The sequence below is a fragment of the Bolinopsis microptera genome, chromosome 2 (genome assembly GCF_026151205.1).
Source record: "Bolinopsis microptera isolate Bmic1 chromosome 2, MBARI_Bmic_1.0, whole genome shotgun sequence".
Lineage (NCBI taxonomy): Eukaryota > Metazoa > Ctenophora > Tentaculata > Lobata > Bolinopsidae > Bolinopsis > Bolinopsis microptera.
The window spans coordinates 3987-23940 of record NC_087073.1 but is presented as its reverse complement, the minus strand read 5'-3'; the positions used below and the strand labels follow the sequence as shown (position 1 = coordinate 23940).

Here is a 19954-nt window from a genome sequence, read left to right as displayed (position 1 = left end):
AAGTATTCTGATAACATTAAACACATTGGTTAGAAATGTCTAGTAAATAAAAACGAATCACGATAAAATAAATGTTAATGTTTTCCTGGAGATCCCTTTTATTCTTCACACCTACGTAATTCTGGGAGCTGACGATATTGTTCTGATAATTTATTATGTTACCGATCAGAAGTTTACGTATGTTTTATTCGTCAATTTCACTTTACCCTTTTTTGGCAGTTTTTAAATATTTTATGAAGAAAATACCACCCTCTCCTCAACAATGTACCCCACAATCAAACATTTCACGTGTTATTAAGTGCTTATAATGTTCTCGTACGACACAAAATTAATCACCAGATTGAAACCCTCGTCAGTAATAACAGCCGACAGTATTGGATGAAAATAGAAAATTTTGCAGCGCGAGTAGCTGAAAACACATACAGAGCTATGTCGGGACTAACAATCTAACCAAATAGTGGACAACATTCACCAAAACTATTATAATAATTGCGTATCCATTTTACGTCTATACCCTCTAATGCACACACTGACGAAACTGCGGAAAACCGCATTACTCTTAAATTAACCCCAAATTATGCCCCACTCTCTTTGTGCCTCATTCACAACTCTTGACTTTAAAACACTCACTTCCGGGCTCCACTTTCCCCCACCATCACTATATATAGGGGGAAATTTGAGGTTGGGTCAGTGTGAGTGTGGTTCATTGTGTTGGAGGTTAACTCGACTCCGGCCGTTTTTTTGTTCGCGAAGTGTATTTTGTGATTCGTCACAGTTATACGTATTAAGGTCTGCAGTTTCAGTTCGTTCGAGCTTTGTCTGCTGTGGTGTTGTGTATAAGTTTGTATTTCTGTGTATCGTGTGGGGTTAGTCGGGAAATTATCAATAACTGTTACAACATTGTACTGAGTACCGTGTAGTTTGGGTTATTGTAATAACCACTCTTCCTTATCTCTTTCCAACCCTGCTCCTTCCACCCTGTCCTCCCACCTGCTCCTTCCCACCTGCTTTCTTCCTTACCCTCACCTTTCCACCCTGCTCCTTCCATCCTGCTCTCCCACCCTGCTCCTTCCCACCCTGCTCCTTCCACCCTGCTACCCTTCCCACCCTGCTCCTTTCCACCCTGTCCCTTCCTATACTGCTCCTTCCTACCCTGCTCCTTTCCCCTGCTCCTTCCCACCCTGTCTTCCCACCCTGCTCCTTCTCACCCTGCTCCTTCCCACCCTGCTCTCCTTGGCCACCCTGCTCCTTCCCACCTGCTCCTTACCACCCTGCTCCTTCCACCTGCTCCTTCCACCCTGCTCCTTACACCCTGTCCTTCCCACCTGCTCCTTTCACATGGTCCTTCCACTCCCTGCTCCTTCCACCCTGCTCCTTCCACTCCTGCTCCTTTCCACAATGCTCCTTCCCACCCTTCCCTTTTATCACCTGCTCCTTCCACCAGCTCTTCCCACCCTGCTCCTTCCCACCTGCTCATGTCCACCTGCTCCTTTCACTGCTCCTTCCCACCTGCTCCTTCCCACCTGCTCCTTCCCACTGCTCTTTCCACCATGCGCCTGCCTACATGCTCCTTCCCCACCCTGCTCCTTCTTCTCCGCTCTTTACCCACCCTTCACTTTCTATCCTGATCCTTCGCTCTACTGATTGGCTCCTTCCCAATTAGATGTGTTTACATTCAGATCATCTCTATTGTAATTCAAAAGTTTCTTTTTGTCGGTTTGTTTGTTTGTCCGCGCCACGTGCAAATTGAGGAGAAATAAGAAGTTGACTTTAGTAGTAATCGGCGGATGAAAATCGCGCACGTGCACAGTGTTGACTGCATCTTCCGTTGGGAGGATTTTTTTTGATGCGATAAAATACTGTATATCAAAGAATATTTTTTATTAGCCTTATCCCTTGACCCAACCCCCGGGCCTATCTTGTAGTTCATTATAAAACCTCGTATCAGCATAATAACTATGGTATGTAGTTTCAGTGGAGATTCAAGATAACGTCGTGTTTTTTTAATGTATTTTATTATTCATTGTTATATTTTAATAATGGATCTGTGAGATGTTTGATGTGGTTAGGAATCGATATTTCCTTTACATTTTACTTAATTTCATTTAAATCCAACTCATTGACATTTCTGTAAAACTTTTGTTGTTAAACTTAACATTTATTATATAATTCAACAGGTTATGAGATGATGATAGCGCGAATCGAGTTAGTCTTTATTTCATTGCAATGAAGTTGTGAACTGTGAAATTTCATCACATTCTATTAGATCCCTACTTGAGAGTGGAGTCGGGTAACTGCTTGTTTCCATCCTTGTTTATTATTGTAGTTTGTGTGTGTTTTGTTTGCGTGTATGGTTGGTGTGTTTTTGGTGTGTTTGTTTGGTGTAATTATGCTTTTAATTACCATTTAGTCAACTTTTGATTATGTTCTATTACATTGTGCAGGAAGTCTCTCCGACTTCACTATCATGTTGTCTCGTGTAACGTTTCGACGCTTTTTGTCAAGATCGAATTTTCTATATCATATTAATATTATATTTTGGACGGTTTTTCGGGTTATAACCTTCTATCGATATTGCTACTATTTGTGTTTTCATATTTACCTTTCATACTTCAAGATTTATTCAGATGCTAATTTTCTCAAAAAGCAACACTTGCACAACACTAGATCCGTGAACCGATGAAAACGTCTTGGATTGTATCGGACAATTGCAAATGTGATACTGACAAAACATTGGCTGATTATATAACCAGGATAGAAATAAAACTCAGCTGATCTATGACGGATTTTAAAGTATAAGCAGATAAAAAGTTCAGACAGATGAAATAAGTATTAAAATTAAGTTGAGTTTTTCGTTATGTTTTGTGTTTTGGCGGAGGAGAGCGCAATGAGGAAACACCTTACAACACGTCTCCTAACCAGAACATGTGAGGATGTTTCTCTAAGGTTAGTAAAACTTTAAATCGTCTGAGGTACTAATAATTCGCAACTTTTTATGTCACGTAGCGTTATTATTGGGTGTGGGGGGTTGACGCGTCCGCCTATGTCCGTGTCCTTTTTAGACTTAGACAGTCACGCGATCAGCTCTAGCGGTGATCACGGTTCGGTCATGTGGCTGCTTGTAATTAGATACTCTGTTTTGTATTGATACCCCATGAAATTTGGCCTTGCAGTGAAAGTTACTTCTTTGAACCTTGTATCCCGCTCTTTTTACTCCAAATTCTTTTTAAACCTTACCATTCTGATGAGGATCAAGTATCAGTTAGCCCCTATATCTTAATTATTTACAGTTCAGGTCTAAAGATCTAACTTTCAGGTATTTATCTTTAACTAACATGTCTAGATCAGTTAATCAATTTCATCAGTCCTCGGACATCTCACTTCGTGTCTCAAAATACCTTTTCAACAATTTAGCTAATGTATTGTCGCTATAGTCGCTATCGTCCGCCTTTTTGGATTCAATGAGATACGCGGACATAGGCGAAACGTGTCCCCCCCCCCCCCACCCCCCCCCATTATTCGTCCAGTTATTCAGTCTCTCAACCTCTCCGTTCCAAACAGGAATTTAACTCGTGATTTCTTACTTGCTTTAAATTTTTCATGACAAACATGTCATATTTTTGTTTGTTAGTTACTGTGGTCGCTTTTAAATACGGACACTTGTTTTATAGCTGTGTTAGTTTAATGTTTGAACAAAATAAGACTTCACCCCTATCTCTGATCGGGACGACTTAGAGGTTTGGGACGGAGTCCGTATCCCTGTTATACAGACAATTAAAAATTTCAAATGAGCAAATTTTTTATTTAATTACCAACGAAACCAAAAAATTTTATAATATGATATTCTAACTAAGCCCAAATACAAAGCAACCACAATGAATCTCCTTTCAAAAAGTTTTAAACGTTTGATATGTTGAAAATTTACTGACAAGACTTGCCGATTCTCTCAAAAGTGCAGCAAGTTTTGAAACCACGCACTGCACTTGATATTTATTTTGACTCGTTTAGTCGTTTACAGAATAAACGGCCTTATATGCTATCGTTTTTTGCTAAAAGATCAATTAAACAATTATATGTCTCCTGGGTATTTGTTAGATCGTCTAATAGTTTGGCTTTAAAACCATAGCCCACCATTTATGTCTAAACCATTTTCCTGCACCGACCAAGTCTTTGCGACGAGTTGTTATTTGGTTTTGTTCGTCAATGATATTATGTAGTTTTAATTTACTTAATTATGCGCCCTAGCCCCTACTGGCCCCTTACCGGGCTCCTGTTGCAAAGGCTATGGTTCATATGTAATGAACCGGCCGCGGAGAATGTTCACTCCGTTCTCATAAGGATCATTTCAATTAAACACACATCTGTTTCACGCTCTCCGTATTTTTCGTTTGTAGCACTGTATGCAGCTCCTTGTTATCCTGCATTTAACTCCGTGTAGATATTCGCTACTTTTATGAGATTTTATTGCTACTGTAAGAATTGTCCGTATTTTCCTATTGTAACCAATCTTAAGAGTCCAAATTAGTCAACCTACAAAAAAAGTTAACTTTCCCCTGACACCGCGTCTGTTACGAAATAATACAACCTAGTTACACACCTGTAACACTGTAACATGTTCTTGGCACTGTGAAAACAACCTGTAAACACCCCAGTTAGTGTACACACATGTTACACACCTGTTAAACACCTGTAACATCAGTCCTAACCTCACACTATGAACATTATTTCATAACATAGATGGGAGTTACGTGTTCGCCCACCCAATTTACCCGACGTTGTGTTTAGTGTTCGTGTTATCACTTCCTTTTAAAAACTTTAACTTTGGGATACTGTGAGTTCGTTTTGTGTGGTTTCCACTTTGTCTGTTGCCTTTCCGTTTTGTATACTTCTTGTGACCTTGTTATAATTTCTCTGTTGAGAGGTACAATTTCATTAGTGGCTGTTTTACAGTATGAGCTTTTTTGGATATTTTGAGATATTTGGATCATGATGTAGCATGAATTGCTAATATAGTTATAGTATACCCATCAGGCTCTATACTTTGCAGTATGCAGCGTACATTAGTTCTTATCCTGGACATCAATACGTTTTGCCTAAGCTACCACACAAAAAAGTAAACACCGCATACTGAATACTCCCCAAACTAGCCATTATTGTTGCACAATTCCTCGCTATTATCTAATATTACACAGTGGTAACATCGTCATAATAAACATTAGTTTAGTGTGTTTCATGGCACATGATAAGTAAAATTATTTATGTTTGTATGTTTGTTGGGGTCGCATGAGGTCGGATAATCTTTGGGCAATTTGTTACCATAATTATTGGGCCCGTTTGTTTTTGTAACCATTTTCGGATTTATAAAATTGGCCCAATATTCTTTGCCCAGATTTCCAGATCCTAGTTGGGTTCATATTATTTTTGCTATGTATTTCAGAATGGTTACGTATGAAAATTTATTAACATTTGAATATGCGAAAATTTTTAGGTAACTTTAAATTTGGTACCAATTTTGGACAATTTTGTTGTAACAATAATAGATACACACTGTAAACTATTATTTTCCAAGGGTACCCGGGGGTACTATACTTGGTAAACAGGTATGTTTTACAAACCTTCATTTTCTTCTTCTTCGCCTGCTCCAGTACGACCGCTTCAATCGCTGTTCGGTACTCCAGAGCAAACTCGCTTATAATCCTACAAAACTCATCTGGTACCATGAACCTGTCAACGTACACAACAGTCAGTCGCTAGATAAGCTAGATAAGCTAGATAAGCTAGATAAGCTAGATAAGCTAGATAAGCTAGATAAGCTAGATGAGCTAGATAAGCTAGATGAGCTAGATGAGCTAGATAAGCTAGATAAGCTAGATAAGCTAGATAAGCTAGATAAGCTAGATGAGCTAGATAAGCTAGATAAGCTAGATAAGCTAGATAAGCTAGATAAGCTAGATAAGCTAGATAAGCTAGAGTTGAGACACAGTTAATAAACTGCGGAGTGACTAAAATGCTATACAGCAAAAACAGAACGCTCCAACCAAACACTCCACCTACTGATCCTAACCACCCTAACAACTCTCTAGCTCTCTCTCTTCAACCCTCATTCCCTCACTTCTCTTGGTGCACAAAACCATTCTAACCTATGTATGTCCCCCTTACGGGTTCCACAAGCCCAACGGTACATAGTTAGACGAAAAACAGAGAAGCCTTGATTGCCAGATCAAGGACTGCATCAGTAGCAGCGAAATACGGATATACCTTCTCCCTTACAGTCAGCGAGCTGACAACTATCTGACTGTGTTTTTTAGGCCTTGCCACACCACCTTCGCTATTGCATCCGCTCGCCCGTATTCACTGACACATGCCACACCTGGGTTTAGTATGAAGATATACGCATATTCACCCAAGATGCGGAGATGCCTCAGTTTAGCGAGTTGAGATACAACAGCAAACTCACAGGAGCATGGATCAGAATCATCAGTTACCAACCTGACACCGTTTCGGGGCTTTAATCGCAATACGGTTTCCTGTCAGGCGCCCCAGCAGTCCACCCTTGAACCACTATCTGATCCGAGAGTCACTTGAGGAGACCCGTTAGAGCTCGCAATTGGCGACGAGATAACGTTTATGGTACCTCTAGATGTTATAGTGAACTCTCAAGCTCCAACCTTCCTGAACTCCCACTCCCTCTTTCTCGATAACAAGTAAATCCATCTGGAACAGTGGGCTGCCTCTTTCCCGCTGTCCCGTACCAGCTTCTTCAGCTCTCTTCCCCTAAAACCAATCCTCCTCGCAGCTCTCTCCAAACTCTGCGCAACCACTCCCCTAGCTCCAACTTCGACTGCGGCATTATAACAGCACCAACCTTTCGCCTGAATCTCAGCCTGCAGACCGCTGTATCGGTCGAGCTTGTACTCGTGCGATTCAGCGATCCGCTCTTCAGATGGTACTGTTAGCTCCCACCAAATAACTGTCTTTGCCGACCTTGAGAATATCACAAGGTCCGGCCTCAGCCGTGTTTCCACAATCTCACTGGGAAACTTAAGCTGCCCCTCAAGGTCTGACAGCACTATCCAATCCCGATACCCACTCAGGATCCCAAAACCACGACTCTCCTTCCGGTCGTCTGTACCTGCTTTTCTCTTCCCAGCAGGAACAAAATCAATGAACTGTCTTCCATCGCCGGCCTTGTTCTTATAAGTGTTCACTCGGCGATCACAATGGAAGACAACCTGTTCAGATATCTGCTTCAGAACCTTGTCGTGCCGCCATCTATACCTTCCTTGACTAAGGGCCACCTTACACCCAGCCAAAATGTGCTGAATGGTGCCCATCCTCTCCTCACATAACTTGCACTTCCCATCCTCATCTTCACTCCACTTGGAAACCATAGAGGGGGTTAAGAGGGTGCCGTACACAGCACTTAGCATGAACCCAATAAGTGAGTCACCATACTTAAAAAGTGTATGCCAGCTCAAATCCGTCTTCATTACGAGCTCTCTCCACTCACCCCACCTGCTCTGCATCTCCAGAGAACCTACTTGCACCTCCCTCTCTCTTTCAATGTTCTCCTTCACTCTCAGCATGACCTCCCTCTCTCTTTCCCGCTCATCCATCCTCTCCCAAGGTTTTTTCCAGTCACCAAAACCGATGCCAACTCTTTTTTGAGGTTGCACCATCCCTCGCACCGATTCACAGACCAAATCTCTTCTGGCCTCTTCCAGTTCTGTCTCAGGCCTCCAAACTCTACCAGAACGAACTTGTGGCTGGACTGCTTTAATCAGGTCATCCTTAGATGTCTGATAGGATTGCAACAGTCGACACTTCTCTATCTTCCATGTATCTGTCAAACTGCTCACCGGTAAGGCCACACTGGATGATTGACTGAACAGACAAAGACCACTCAGAGTGTGCCCCACCCCTAACCACTTCCTGAGGAAACTATTGGTATTCTGTTCCCATCTGGTAACTGTTGTGATCGGAATATCATAGATGGCAAGAGGCCACTTCAGTTTTGGGAGGACCATGTACTGATATCCCCAGCACTTCTGGAGTCCAGTAAGGGAACTTTCATCGAGTCTCCGAAGAAAAGTGTTAAGGTCGACCTTGGTTGAGTCGATGACTGATTTGTCATTTCCTTCCACTCTTATCCATCTCCCAAGGAATTTTATCGGCTTCTCTGACACATTCGGAATCACCTCACCACCCAACTGCAAACACAACTCTTCTCTCTCCACCTCCTCCTCTCCTACCACTACCTCCTCAACCCACCTCACAGCTACTCCCTTCTTCAACACCAGTGCTCTGGACTTGGAGGACTTTAACTTAAATCTGGACCAGTCCACGTACTTCTGAAACACATTGAGTAACGTTTGCATATCCTCTGCACGTGCGGTCGTCAGACAGCTATCGTCCATAAACAGCTTCAGAGTTGGTATCGGTGTGTCATCCTTGATGTACTCAATGCTTCTCGGAACCTTAGACTTTAGGTGTTCATGCCCAAGGTTCATGCACAAGACAAACAAGATGACTGATATCACACACCCCATGAAGATTCCTATCTCAAACTGCTGCCAGTCTGATGTCACCGTTCTTGAGGAGAACCTTCCGAATACCCCGGAGAAGTACCGTAGGATAATATTGATAACCTTCTCGGGGACGTTGTAGAAACGGAGGGCCCTGGCAATCAGAACATGGGGTACCGCTCCGTAAGCGTTAGCCAGGTCAAGCCATACCACACTCAGATCCTTCTTCTTGACCTTTGCTTCCTTCAGTACCTCCCACATGGCACCAAAATGCTCCGTGCACCCACGGACGCCTGGCACACCACCCTTCTGTATAGAGAGGTCTACATATCCATTCGAGACAACAAAGCTGGTCAACCTCTTCGCCAGGATCGCCAAATAAATCTTCCCTTGAATGTTACCCAGGGAAATAGGCCGTCCTAGATAAGCTAGATAAGCTAGATAAGCTAGATAAGCTAGATAAGTTAGATAAGTTAGATGAGCTAGATGAGCTAGATGAGCTAGATGAGCTAGATAAGCTAGATAAGCTAGATAAGCTTGATAAGCTAGATAAGCTAGATAAGCTAGATAAGCTAGATAAGCTAGATAAGCTAGATAAGTTAGATAAGCTAGATAAGTTAGATAAGCTAGATAAGCTAGATAAGCTAGATAAGTTAGATAAGCTAGATAGCTAGATGAGCTAGATAAGCTAGATAAGCTAGATAAGCTAGATAAGCTAGATAAGCTTGATAAGCTAGATAAGCTAGATAAGCTAGATAAGCTAGATAAGCTAGATAAGCTAGATAAGCTAGATAAGCTAGATAAGCTAGATAAGTTAGATAAGCTAGATAAGTTAGATAAGCTAGATAAGCTAGATAAGCTAGATAAGCTAGATAAGCTAGATAAGCTAGATAAGCTAGATAAGCTAGATAAGCTAGATAAGCTAGATAAGCTAGATAAGCTAGATAAGCTAGATAAGCTAGATAAGCTAGATAAGCTAGATAAGCTAGATAAGCTAGATGAGCTAGATAAGCTAGATAAGCTAGATAAGCTAGATAAGCTAGATAAGCTATCATGAATTCAGATAGGTTCTTCCGATTCTGTCAAATCTAACATCTTCAGTCAGAAACAGAGAGGTTTAGTTGGTTATTCGAACACTGAAATAAGCAGTTGCACAGCGAATCTTTCACTAACGCCAAAGAAAAGGTGACATTTTAAAACTCACTTTTTTACAGGATCTATTCCAAAGTAGAGTAGTAAATTATAATATCTGTTGGCAACCCTTTTATTCACTAGTTTCAAGATATTAATCCGCTCAGCAACCGATCGTAAAAAGGTCAACTGCTTCTGCATAATTTCGTTTGTAGAAGACGTGTGTTTGCTGGTGGAAAAATAAAGTTTTCAAATTTAATGCAAGATACAATTTGAAAACTTACTATCATAACAAGGAGAAAATGTGGACAACAAAACCACGACCATCATTTCTAGACTTTTCTTTTGCAGCGCAACCTTCACAGGAAAAAAGGAAATCTCGAAGTGTAAAGTAAACCTTATGATCCGGAGATCTATGTGGTTACTATGTGGTTACTATGTGGTTACTATGTGGTTACTATGTGGTTACTACTGGTAAGTGTAAAGTAAACCTTATGATGCGGAGATCTTCCCAACTACGATCACAAAGTTGATCCATCTTCTCTAAAGTGGCGCCCACCTCGTCAAACGAGATCCGACATATTCTGTGTGTGTGTCCTATCTCCTGAACAGTAAATACTGTTAATACAAAGTACAGATTAACAATTCTAACAGATCGAATTTTTTGTGGTTTTTAAGGCAAACAAAATTCCAACAAATCAATCCCTTGTTCAGTTGTGGTTATATGGGGGGGGGGGGGGGGGGGGGGGGGTATATTTTATAATATTTTCCAGGAATCATTTTCCCAAAAAGTGGTGGACACTGGTAAGTGGTGGACACTGCTAAGTGGTAACCGAAATTTGTCCGCAAGGGTTGCCAGAGTATTACGAGGACAGACTGCGAGCCATCTCAGACTCAGCACTCAACAGCCCCCCCCCCCAAGGTATTATTATATTTAGCCCCCTCCCTTCAGCAGTCAGCAGACCCCCCCCCCCCCCCCCCCAGCACTCAACAGCCCCCCCACAGGTATTATTATATTTAGCCCCCCCCCCCCCCCAGGTATTATCATATTTAGCCCCCCCCCCAATGTATTATTATATTTAGCCCCCCCCCCCCCCCCCCAAGTATTATTATATTTAGCCCCCCCCCCCCAATGTATTATTATATTTAGCCCCCCCCCCCCCCCAAGTATTATTATATTTAGCCCCCCCCCCCCCCAAGTATTATTATATTTAGCCCCCCCCCCCCAATGTATTATTATATTTAGCCCCCCCCCAAAAGGTATTATTATATTTAGCCCCCCCCCCCCCATGTATTATTATATTTAGCCCCCCTCCCCCAGGTATTATTATATTTAGCCCCCCCCCCCCCCAGGTATTATTATATTTAGCCCCCCCCCCCCCCCAGGTATTATTATATTTAGCCCCCCCCCCAGGTAATATTATATTTAGCCCCCCCCCCCCCCCCCCCCAGGTAATATTATATTTAGCCCCCCCCCCAGGTATTATTATATTTTATTTTACCCGGTGCAGGTCCCCCTGAGTTGGGTGGTTCTGGTGCATCATGCAGGCTACGTGGTGTACCATGGTTTGCTTTTTAACTGTGTCCTTGATGTCCGCCACTTTGCTCAGAAACGTCAGCTCGAAACCGTCACTCGTTTCCTGCGGAGGAATGTGGTTACTATGTGGTTACTATGTGGTTACTATGTGGTTACTATGTGGTTACTACTGGTTACTATGTGGTTACTACTGGTTACTACTGGTTACTACTGGTTACAACTCGAAACCGTCACTCGTTTCCTGCGGAGGAATGTGGTTACTATGTGGTTACTATGTGGTTACTATGTGGTTACTACTGGTTACTACTGGTTACTACTGGTTACAACTCGAGACTGTCACACGTTTCCTGCGCAGGAATGAGTTTATCTTCTGTTTGCACGTGTGGACGCACACTTTTTGTTACATGATACCTATGATTATTATTTTTGTTTACCACCATATTCGCTACTAAATCACTAATGAGCTATGGAAAATAGGAGCGTGTACCTGGCGGAGGAAGTTGCCAATCTCCAGAAGGTAACTAATGATGAGATGCAGTGTTTTACAAGATTTCAGTTCCGAGCAGCATTCCTTCAGATCCATCAGATAGTCCGCTACCTGACAGTAATTAACTAATTACAAACACTACAACACTACAAATACATTACATTTATTGAGCGGGCAAATCCTGTCCAAACCCAGGATGCACAACATGCAGAATTTGTTTTAACTTTGTATAAAAAGCATCAATCCAATTACCTGAGAGTACATATCATACAATTAATACACTAACTTGGACCACTTGATCTGTAGCATGGTTAAAACTTTGCAGAATTTTGGGAAGCGGAACATTACGTCAATGCTCCTTCATAAATCAATTTACCGATAAGATTCTAGCGTACCTCGTCTTCCAAAGCGTCGAAGTCGATCATGAAAGCCCAGATGTTCAGCCTATTCCTAATATTAGGGATTACTGAAAGTGTGTACACGAACTCTTCTTCTTTGGCAAGCGGAATGTCGGGATTAGCCAACTTGGCTTCGGTTATCTGGTTCTTTTCCTCTTCAGATGGCACCAACTTAACCAGCGACTGAAGAGGTCGGTATTTGACATTGGTATCATTTGCAAAATATAATCAATCACAGCCTCACAACACGCACTGAATGAAATGAAGAAAACCACGGTTACTACTGGTTACTACTGGTTACTACTGATTACTACTGGTTACTACTGGTTATTAATAGTTACTACTGGTTACTACTGGTTACTACTGGTTACTAATAGTTACTACTGGTTACGTGGGTGCTCACACTGATGCCCTCTCGAGTGATGTGGGAAGTGTCCATGTTGAGGATAGCTTGTTTGATGTGGCGAGCAGCTGGCAGATGAGGCAGCTGGAGTCCTACTGTACGGGACCTGTTGCCTTCCAGAACTCTGATGAACTTTGCCGCCGTAGATTTTTCAGTGTCCAGGGACTTACTCGTTTCTATCTTCTTTTTGGCGAAAAGAACGGCGAGTTGGTCGTAGTCGACCTTAACCTCCGGGCGCTCCCTCCATATAGATTTAGACCTGAATATAAACAGGTTCAGAACTTGAAATCCTTAACAAAACTTAAAAACTACCATAACAAGAATTTCGCCGCGGTTAAACCACGCACGATCAATTTTCTCTACCATGTACTTGTACCATTAATTCTTTTGAGTGAAAAGTGTGACTGGAAAAAAGTGTACCATATTTACATACTATGTTTTTTATAAATGAGTGGGATTCGTGCATGGTAAAAATTGACGATTTATTTGACCAATGCAGCGCCGCGCATCAACAATAAATGAATCCAGAAAATTGCAGAAAATAACTTTGCGAAGGAGGAATTTCACTGTAATTAATTAACACATGGCTAGCGTCGCGCGCAGCATAACAGACGCTTCCTATACACTTAATTATAGGGGAGTGGTCTATATTTCGAAGGAGCAGACTTTTGTCATCATCGCAGGTCCATCGGGCCACCTCATATATCCAAACCCGATTACTTATTCCCTACGATCTTTTTGCCTTCGGCAAGAGTAGGGAAAAAAATCAAATGAAGAAATGAAAACGTTATAACTCAATAAATTGCACAATGACAAGGTACTCATCAAACCTTAGTTGTAGTGAACGTACGGAACGTTCACTAAAAATAGTTTGTGAACGCGTTCGCTAAAAGATTTTAACGTTCGGAACATAAGGAACGTTAATTGCTATTATGAAATTAAAATTTCCAGGACCGAAATTTTACAGTTTTTACTGAATTTCACACCCGCAACCAATTAGTAAGTCAACTATAGTCATAGATGGCATATGACACAATTGAGGTGTTGGAAGTTTATGATATCGGTCGGAGGAAGCCCACTGCGGCAGAAAGCTTAAAAAGCGAAAATTAACTGACTAATTGGTTTGTGGGCAAAAATGTCATCTAATCTGTCAAATTTGTGTTCAGAAAATTTCATATTTGAAAATGGGACAGAATTTTGAAAATACAACTTTTCGTTTTCTTAAGCTTTCTGCTGTGGGCTTCCTCCGACCGATATCAAACTTCCAGCACCTCAATCGTGTCATATGCCATCTATAGTTGACTTATTAATTGGTTGCAGGTGAGAAATTCAGTAAAAACTGTATAATTTCGGTCCTGGAAATTTCATTTTCAAAAACTGAAAATGGGACAGAGATTTGGAATATATGATTTTACAATTTTATTCGGGATTTTGACTTCCAGTACCCCAATTTGGTTTCATACCATCATCAATTAACTGACTAATTGGTTTGTGGGCAAAAATGTCATCTAATCTGTCAAATTTGTGTTCAGAAAATTTCATATTTTAAAGTTAAAAACTATCGGAAAAATTATCAAAATATCGACTAACGTTCACTAACGTTCACAAACGTTCGCTACAAAATGATTGGAACGTACGTTCTGTACGACTAAATTCAGCGTTCACTACAACTAAGCATCAAACTCACTCTATTTTCGAGGCGGCGTAACCCGGAATGGTAGGCGGCAGTCCAGTCGTTTTATTTAGATTAACCTTAGACCAGAAAACTTTTACTAAATCTTTTTTGTTAGCAACTTTTCGCATGGCTGAGACGCCGTCTGATTTAGAACCTGGGACTGGCGGGGCGCCAGGAGCTCGAGGGGCACCAGGTGGTCGAGGTGCTGGAGGGGCACCAGGTGGTCGAGGGGCTGGCGGGGCACCAGGAGGTCGAGGTGCTGCACCAGGTGGTCGAGGTGCTGGCGGGGCACCAGGTGGTCGAGGTGCTGGTGGTGCACCAGGAGGTCGAGGGGCAGGAGGGGCACCAGGTGGTCGAGGGGCAGGAGGCAGGGGAGGAGCGCCTGGAAGTCTGGGTGCAGGAGGGGCACCGGGAGGTGGTGGAGGGGCAGGAGGTGCTCCAGGTGGTCTTGGAGCTGGGGGCGCACCAGGTGGTCTTGGAGCTGGTGGTGCACCAGGGGCAGGTGCTACAGGCTGAACTGGTCTGGTTTCTATAACCCTTTTGACATTAATATCGTCTTTATCCGATAAGTCTGCAAAGTTATGTCGTTTGATAGCAAACGAGCTGTTCGAAATATTGAAAGTGGTAGGTCGACTGAGACTGGCTGGGTCGAAGGAAGGGATCACTTCCTCATCCTCTTCTTCTAATATGCACTTCTCGTTTACCACTTCCGGCTTCTGTGAAGGGTATATATAACTAACAAGCAGAGAAATTGTTAACTTTTAAGTTAACTTTAGTTTAATTCATTACCGAAAACGGGTAATTGACCTTAACCAGGCAGAATGCTCCAGCAGAATATATGAAAGCGCTAAACATTTAAATTTAATGAAAACCTCGTCAATTATTCTGCCAGTATCAATAGGTTCAGATTTTCTCATGTTTTTGATAACATCAATCTTGTTTTTAAGTCTGGACCAACTATTATTGTTTGAATTTTTGAGAATCTCGCTGTCTTTCTCCGGAAGGTCGCCCTTGTGCTGTTTCTGAGTTGCTCGGACCACCTCCTCAAACTGACGACCAACTGAGGTGGGGGTGAGTTTAAGGGGGGGGGGGGGGGGTGAGTTTAAAGGGGGGGGGGGGGGGTGAGTTTAAGGGGGGGGGGGGGGGGGGGTGAGTTTAAGGGGGGGGGGGGGTGAGTTTAAGAGGGGGGGTGAGTTTAAGGGGGGGTGAGTTTAAGGGGGGGTGAGGGTGAGTTTAAGGGGGGGGGGGGTGATGGTGAGTTTAAGGGGGGGGGAGGTGAGGGTGAGTTTAAGGGGGGGGGGGTGATGGTGAGTTTAAGGGGGGGAGGTGAGGGTGAGTTTAAGGGGGGGGGGGTGAGTTTAAAGGGGGGGGGGGTGAGTTTAAGAGGGGGGGAGGGTGAGTTTAAGAGGGGGGGGGTGAGTTTAAGAGGGGGGGAGGGTGAGTTTAAGGGGAGGGGGTGAGGGTGAGTTTAAGGGGGGGAGGGTGAGTTTAAGGGGGGGGGGTGAGTTTAAGGGGGGGGTGAGGGTGAGTTTAAGGGGAGGGGTGATGGTGAGTTTAAGGGGGGGAGGTGAGGGTGAGTTTAAGGGGGGGGGGTGAGTTTAAGGGGGGAGGTGAGGGTGAGTTTAAGGGGGGAGGGTGAGTTTAAGGGGGGAGGTGAGGGTGAGTTTAAGGGGGGGAGGGTGAGTTTAAGGGGGGGGGGGGGGGGTTACTACAATAATCATACAATAATCATAGTACAATATGGGACCTATAAGAAACACTAAATTCCTCCTATGTTTACTGTTAAGTCTGTCAGCTGTTTGTCAGTCAACTGGAGCTAAAAAGAGAGAACGCATCACGTGATGATACCAACGCATTCCAGTCCTCATTAACACCTATTCCTGTTGATCTATTGAATGGTAGTATCTGTCAGTAGTGGTACAAACAAGTCACCTCTCTCTGTGTCACAGTGTCACAGTGTCACAGTGTCACAGTGTCACAGTGTCACAGTGTCACAGTGTCACAGTGTCACAGTGGTCCTTGGTTTTAAACCTACTTCTATCATCTCTATGTAACATCAGTAGTATCTGTCAGTAGTGGTACAAACAAGTCACCTCTCTCTGTGTCACAGTGTCACAGTGTCACAGTGTCACAGTGGTCCTTGGTTTTAAACCTACTTCTATCATCTCTATGCTTCTTATCATCATCAGACTTGATGTTGAGGATTGTTCTTCGCCTCCGCAAACGTTTCTCTGCCTTTTCCCGCCTCTCTTGTATCATAGCGATCCGAGCAGCGTCCGTCTTTTGAGGTGGTGGTGGAGGAACTACAAGATGATATGAGTTTAGAGGTGGTGGTGGAGGAACTACAAGATGATATGAGTTTAGAGGTGGTGGTGGTGGAACTACAAGATGATATGAGTTTAGAGGTGGTGGTGGTGGAACTACAAGATGATATGAGTTTAGAGGCGGTGGTGGTGGTGGAACTACAAGATGATATGAGTTTAGAGGTGGTGGTGGTGGAACTACAAGATGATATGAGTTTAGAGGTGGTGGTGGGGGAACTACAAGATGATATGAGTTTAGAGGTGGTGGTGGTGGAACTACAAGATGATATGAGTTTAGAGGTGGTGGTGGTGGAACTACAAGATGATATGAGTTTAGAGGTGGTGGTGGGGGAACTACAAGATGATATGAGTTTAGAGGTGGTGGTGGGGGAACTACAAGATGATATGAGTTTAGAGGCGGTGGTGGGGGAACTACAAGATGATATGAGTTTAGAGGTGGTGGTGGGGGAACTACAAGATGATATGAGTTTAGAGGTGGTGGTGGTGGAACTACAAGATGATATGAGTTTAGAGGTGGTGGTGGTGGAACTACAAGATGATATGAGTTTAGAGGTGGTGGTGGTGGAACTACAAGATGATATGAGTTTAGAGGTGGTGGTGGTGGAACTACAAGATGATATGAGTTTAGAGGTGGTGGTGGGGGAACTACAAGATGATATGAGTTTAGAGGCTGGTGGTGGGGGAACTACAAGATGATATGAGTTTAGAGGCGGTGGTGGGGGAACTACAAGATGATATGAGTTTAGAGGTGGTGGTGGGGGAACTACAAGATGATATGAGTTTAGAGGCGGTGGTGGGGGAACTACAAGATGATATGAGTTTAGAGGTGGTGGTGGGGGAACTACAAGATGATATGAGTTTAGAGGTGGTGGTGGGGGAACTACAAGATGATATGAGTTTAGAGGCGGTGGTGGGGGAACTACAAGATGATATGAGTCAAAACATTGTATAAACTAAATGGAAGTGTTGAGATTTAACTTGGTACGGTAATTTTACAAGACACAGGAGTAACGACCAATGACACCTTGACAGATCGATGGTATATACACAATATCTCGCTACATTCTACAGCAGGATTTTATTTCAGATCTTTGTACGGCCGGCTGAATTCAAACGGCAAACTATTTGAACAATTCAGGGAGTAAACTCGAATGCACAACCTTGACTTTTTACAGTGTCTTGCCATTATATGTGGTATCCGGCAGTATGGACGGCCTGATCAAAGTAAAATCCTTGAATCTTGACAGTAAATGTAGATGAAACGTCATCCTCCCAGTGTTATACGGATATTCTGACAGAGTGCCAAATAACGAAAAATATCGAGGCTGATGCTCATCCTTTCCGAATACTGCAAGACAAATTTCAACGTACGATTCTAATAGTGTAACTATGGTAACTAGTAGTGTAACTATGATTCTAATGATTGCGGTAAAACGAAAAACATCTACACTTGAATTAAGATTTAAGCGCGAAAATGACAGAAAAGTTGGATTGAACACTAAAATTACCCATGTTAGAGTTGGATTGAACACTAAAATTACCCATGTTAGAGTTGGATTGAACACTAAAATTACCCATGTTAGAGTTGGATTGAACACTAAAATTACCCATGTTAAAGTTGGATTGAACACTAAAATTACCCATGTTAAAGTTGGATTGAACACTAAAATTACCCATGTTAGAGTTGGATTGAACACTAAAATTACCCATGTTAAAGTTGGATTGAACACTAAAATTACCCATGTTAAAGTTGGATTGAACACTAAAATTACCCATGTTAGAGTTGGATTGAACACTAAAATTACCCATGTTAGAGTTGTATAATGTATAATGTATAATGTATAATGTATAATGTATATTTACCCATGTTAGAGTCCATGATCTGAGCCTGTTTGGACCAATTGTTATCCCCTCCCCCATTCTCCACGATCATGGGGGCGATCATAACCTCCTCCTCCTCGGATACCCCCAACTCTGCTTCCTGGTTCCTAATGTTGGCTGCGTGTGCGTTTATATTCTGTAGGTTCGACTGAGGGTGGTTACTGTTACAGCTGATGAGTGTACTTATTTACTAATTTGTTCAGTTGCTGGTGTTAGAAGAACGGAAAGAACCCGACTTAACGATTCACTCAGCTAGACAAAGTTAGAAAATTGTAAAAAAGCCGCAAAATTATCATCTCTCCAACCGTTTTGGGAGAACACACTCCACCTCAACAGGTTAAAACAAAAGAACAATAATAATGAAACCCCTAATGCCCAAATGGACCCTTAAACATACCCCATGGTCAGTGACCGCGCTTTGACGTCTATTCTTTTTGGTTCTGTCGGGCATACTGTTATCTGTTGGATCACTGTTTTCATCATCCTCCGCCTTTAGTTGTGCCTGTAAGTAGTGTGGTAACTAGTAGTGTAACTATGGTAACTAGTAGTGTAACTATGGTAACTAGTAGTGTAACTATGGTAACTAGTAGTGTAACTATGGTAACTAGTAGTGTGGTAACTAGTAGTGTAACTATGGTAACTAGTAGTGTAGCTATGGTAACTAGTAGTGTAACTATGGTAACTAGTAGTGTGGTAACTAGTAGTGTAACTATGGTAACTAGTAGTGTAACTATGGTAACTAGTAGTGTAACTATGGTAACTAGTAGTGTGGTAACTAGTAGTGTAACTATGGTAACTAGTAGTGTAGCTATGGTAACTAGTAGTGTAACTATGGTAACTAGTAGTGTAACTATGGTAACTAGTAGTGTGGTAACTAGTAGTGTAACTATGGTAACTAGTAGTGTAACTATGGTAACTAGTAGTGTGGTAACTAGTAGTGTAACTATGGTAACTAGTAGTGTAACTATGGTAACTAGTAGTGTAACTATGGTAACTAGTAGTGTAACTATGGTAACTAGTAGTGTAACTATGGTAACTAGTAGTGTAACCAGGGTAACTAGTAGTGTAACTATGGTAACTAGTAGTGTAACTATGGTAACTAGTAGTGTAACTAGGGTAACTAGTAGTGTAACCAGGGTAACTAGTAGTGTAACTATGGTAACTAGTAGTGTAACCAGGGTAACTAGTAGTGTAACTGTGGTAACTAGTAGTGTAACTATGGTAACTAGTAGTGTAACCAGGGTAACTAGTAGTGTAACTATGGTAACTAGTAGTGTAACCAGGGTAACTAGTAGTGTAACTATGGTAACTAGTAGTGTAACTGTGGTAACTAGTAGTGTAACTGTGGTAACTAGTAGTGTAACTGTGGTAACTAGTAGTGTAACTGTGGTAACTAGTAGTGTAACCATGGTAACTAGTAGTGTAACCTATGGTAACTAGTAGTGTAACTATGGTAACTAGTAGTGTAACTGTGGTAACTAGTAGTGTAACTATGGTAACTAGTAGTGTAACTATGGTAACTAGTAGTGTAACTATGGTAACTAGTAGTGTAACTATGGTAACTAGTAGTGTAACTATGGTAACTAGTAGTGT

The 19954-nt window shown here is 42.3% G+C and overlaps 1 protein-coding gene across 1 annotated transcript; it reads right to left on the bottom strand.

The window, feature by feature from the left end:
• Positions 1–3711: 3711 nt before the first annotated feature.
• Positions 3712–18850, bottom strand: LOC134812014 (FH1/FH2 domain-containing protein 3-like). Its single transcript, XM_063819187.1, has 13 exons — positions 18759–18850; positions 18344–18509; positions 16313–16459; positions 15029–15216; positions 14169–14872; positions 12482–12740; positions 12076–12261; positions 11681–11791; positions 11159–11296; positions 10148–10260; positions 9730–9885; positions 5616–5724; positions 3712–3759 (listed from the first exon to the last, which is right to left on the bottom strand). Exons 1-13 carry the CDS (start codon positions 18810–18812, stop codon positions 3712–3714), a joined length of 2379 nt encoding a protein of 792 aa, XP_063675257.1. The 5' UTR covers positions 18813–18850.
• Between the last annotated feature and the right edge of the window lie 1104 nt (positions 18851–19954).

Coding starts and splice junctions, on each gene's coding strand:
- LOC134812014 (XM_063819187.1), bottom strand. CDS start 18,812: ATGCCCGACAGAACCAAAAAGAATAGACGTCAAAGCGCGGTCACTGAC. Junction 18,510..18,758: donor GCGCGGTCACTGACCATGGG/GTATGTTTAAGG, acceptor AACCACCCTCAG/TCGAACCTACAGAATATAAA. Junction 16,460..18,343: donor GATCATGGACTCTAACATGG/GTAAATATACAT, acceptor ATCATCTTGTAG/TTCCTCCACCACCACCTCAA.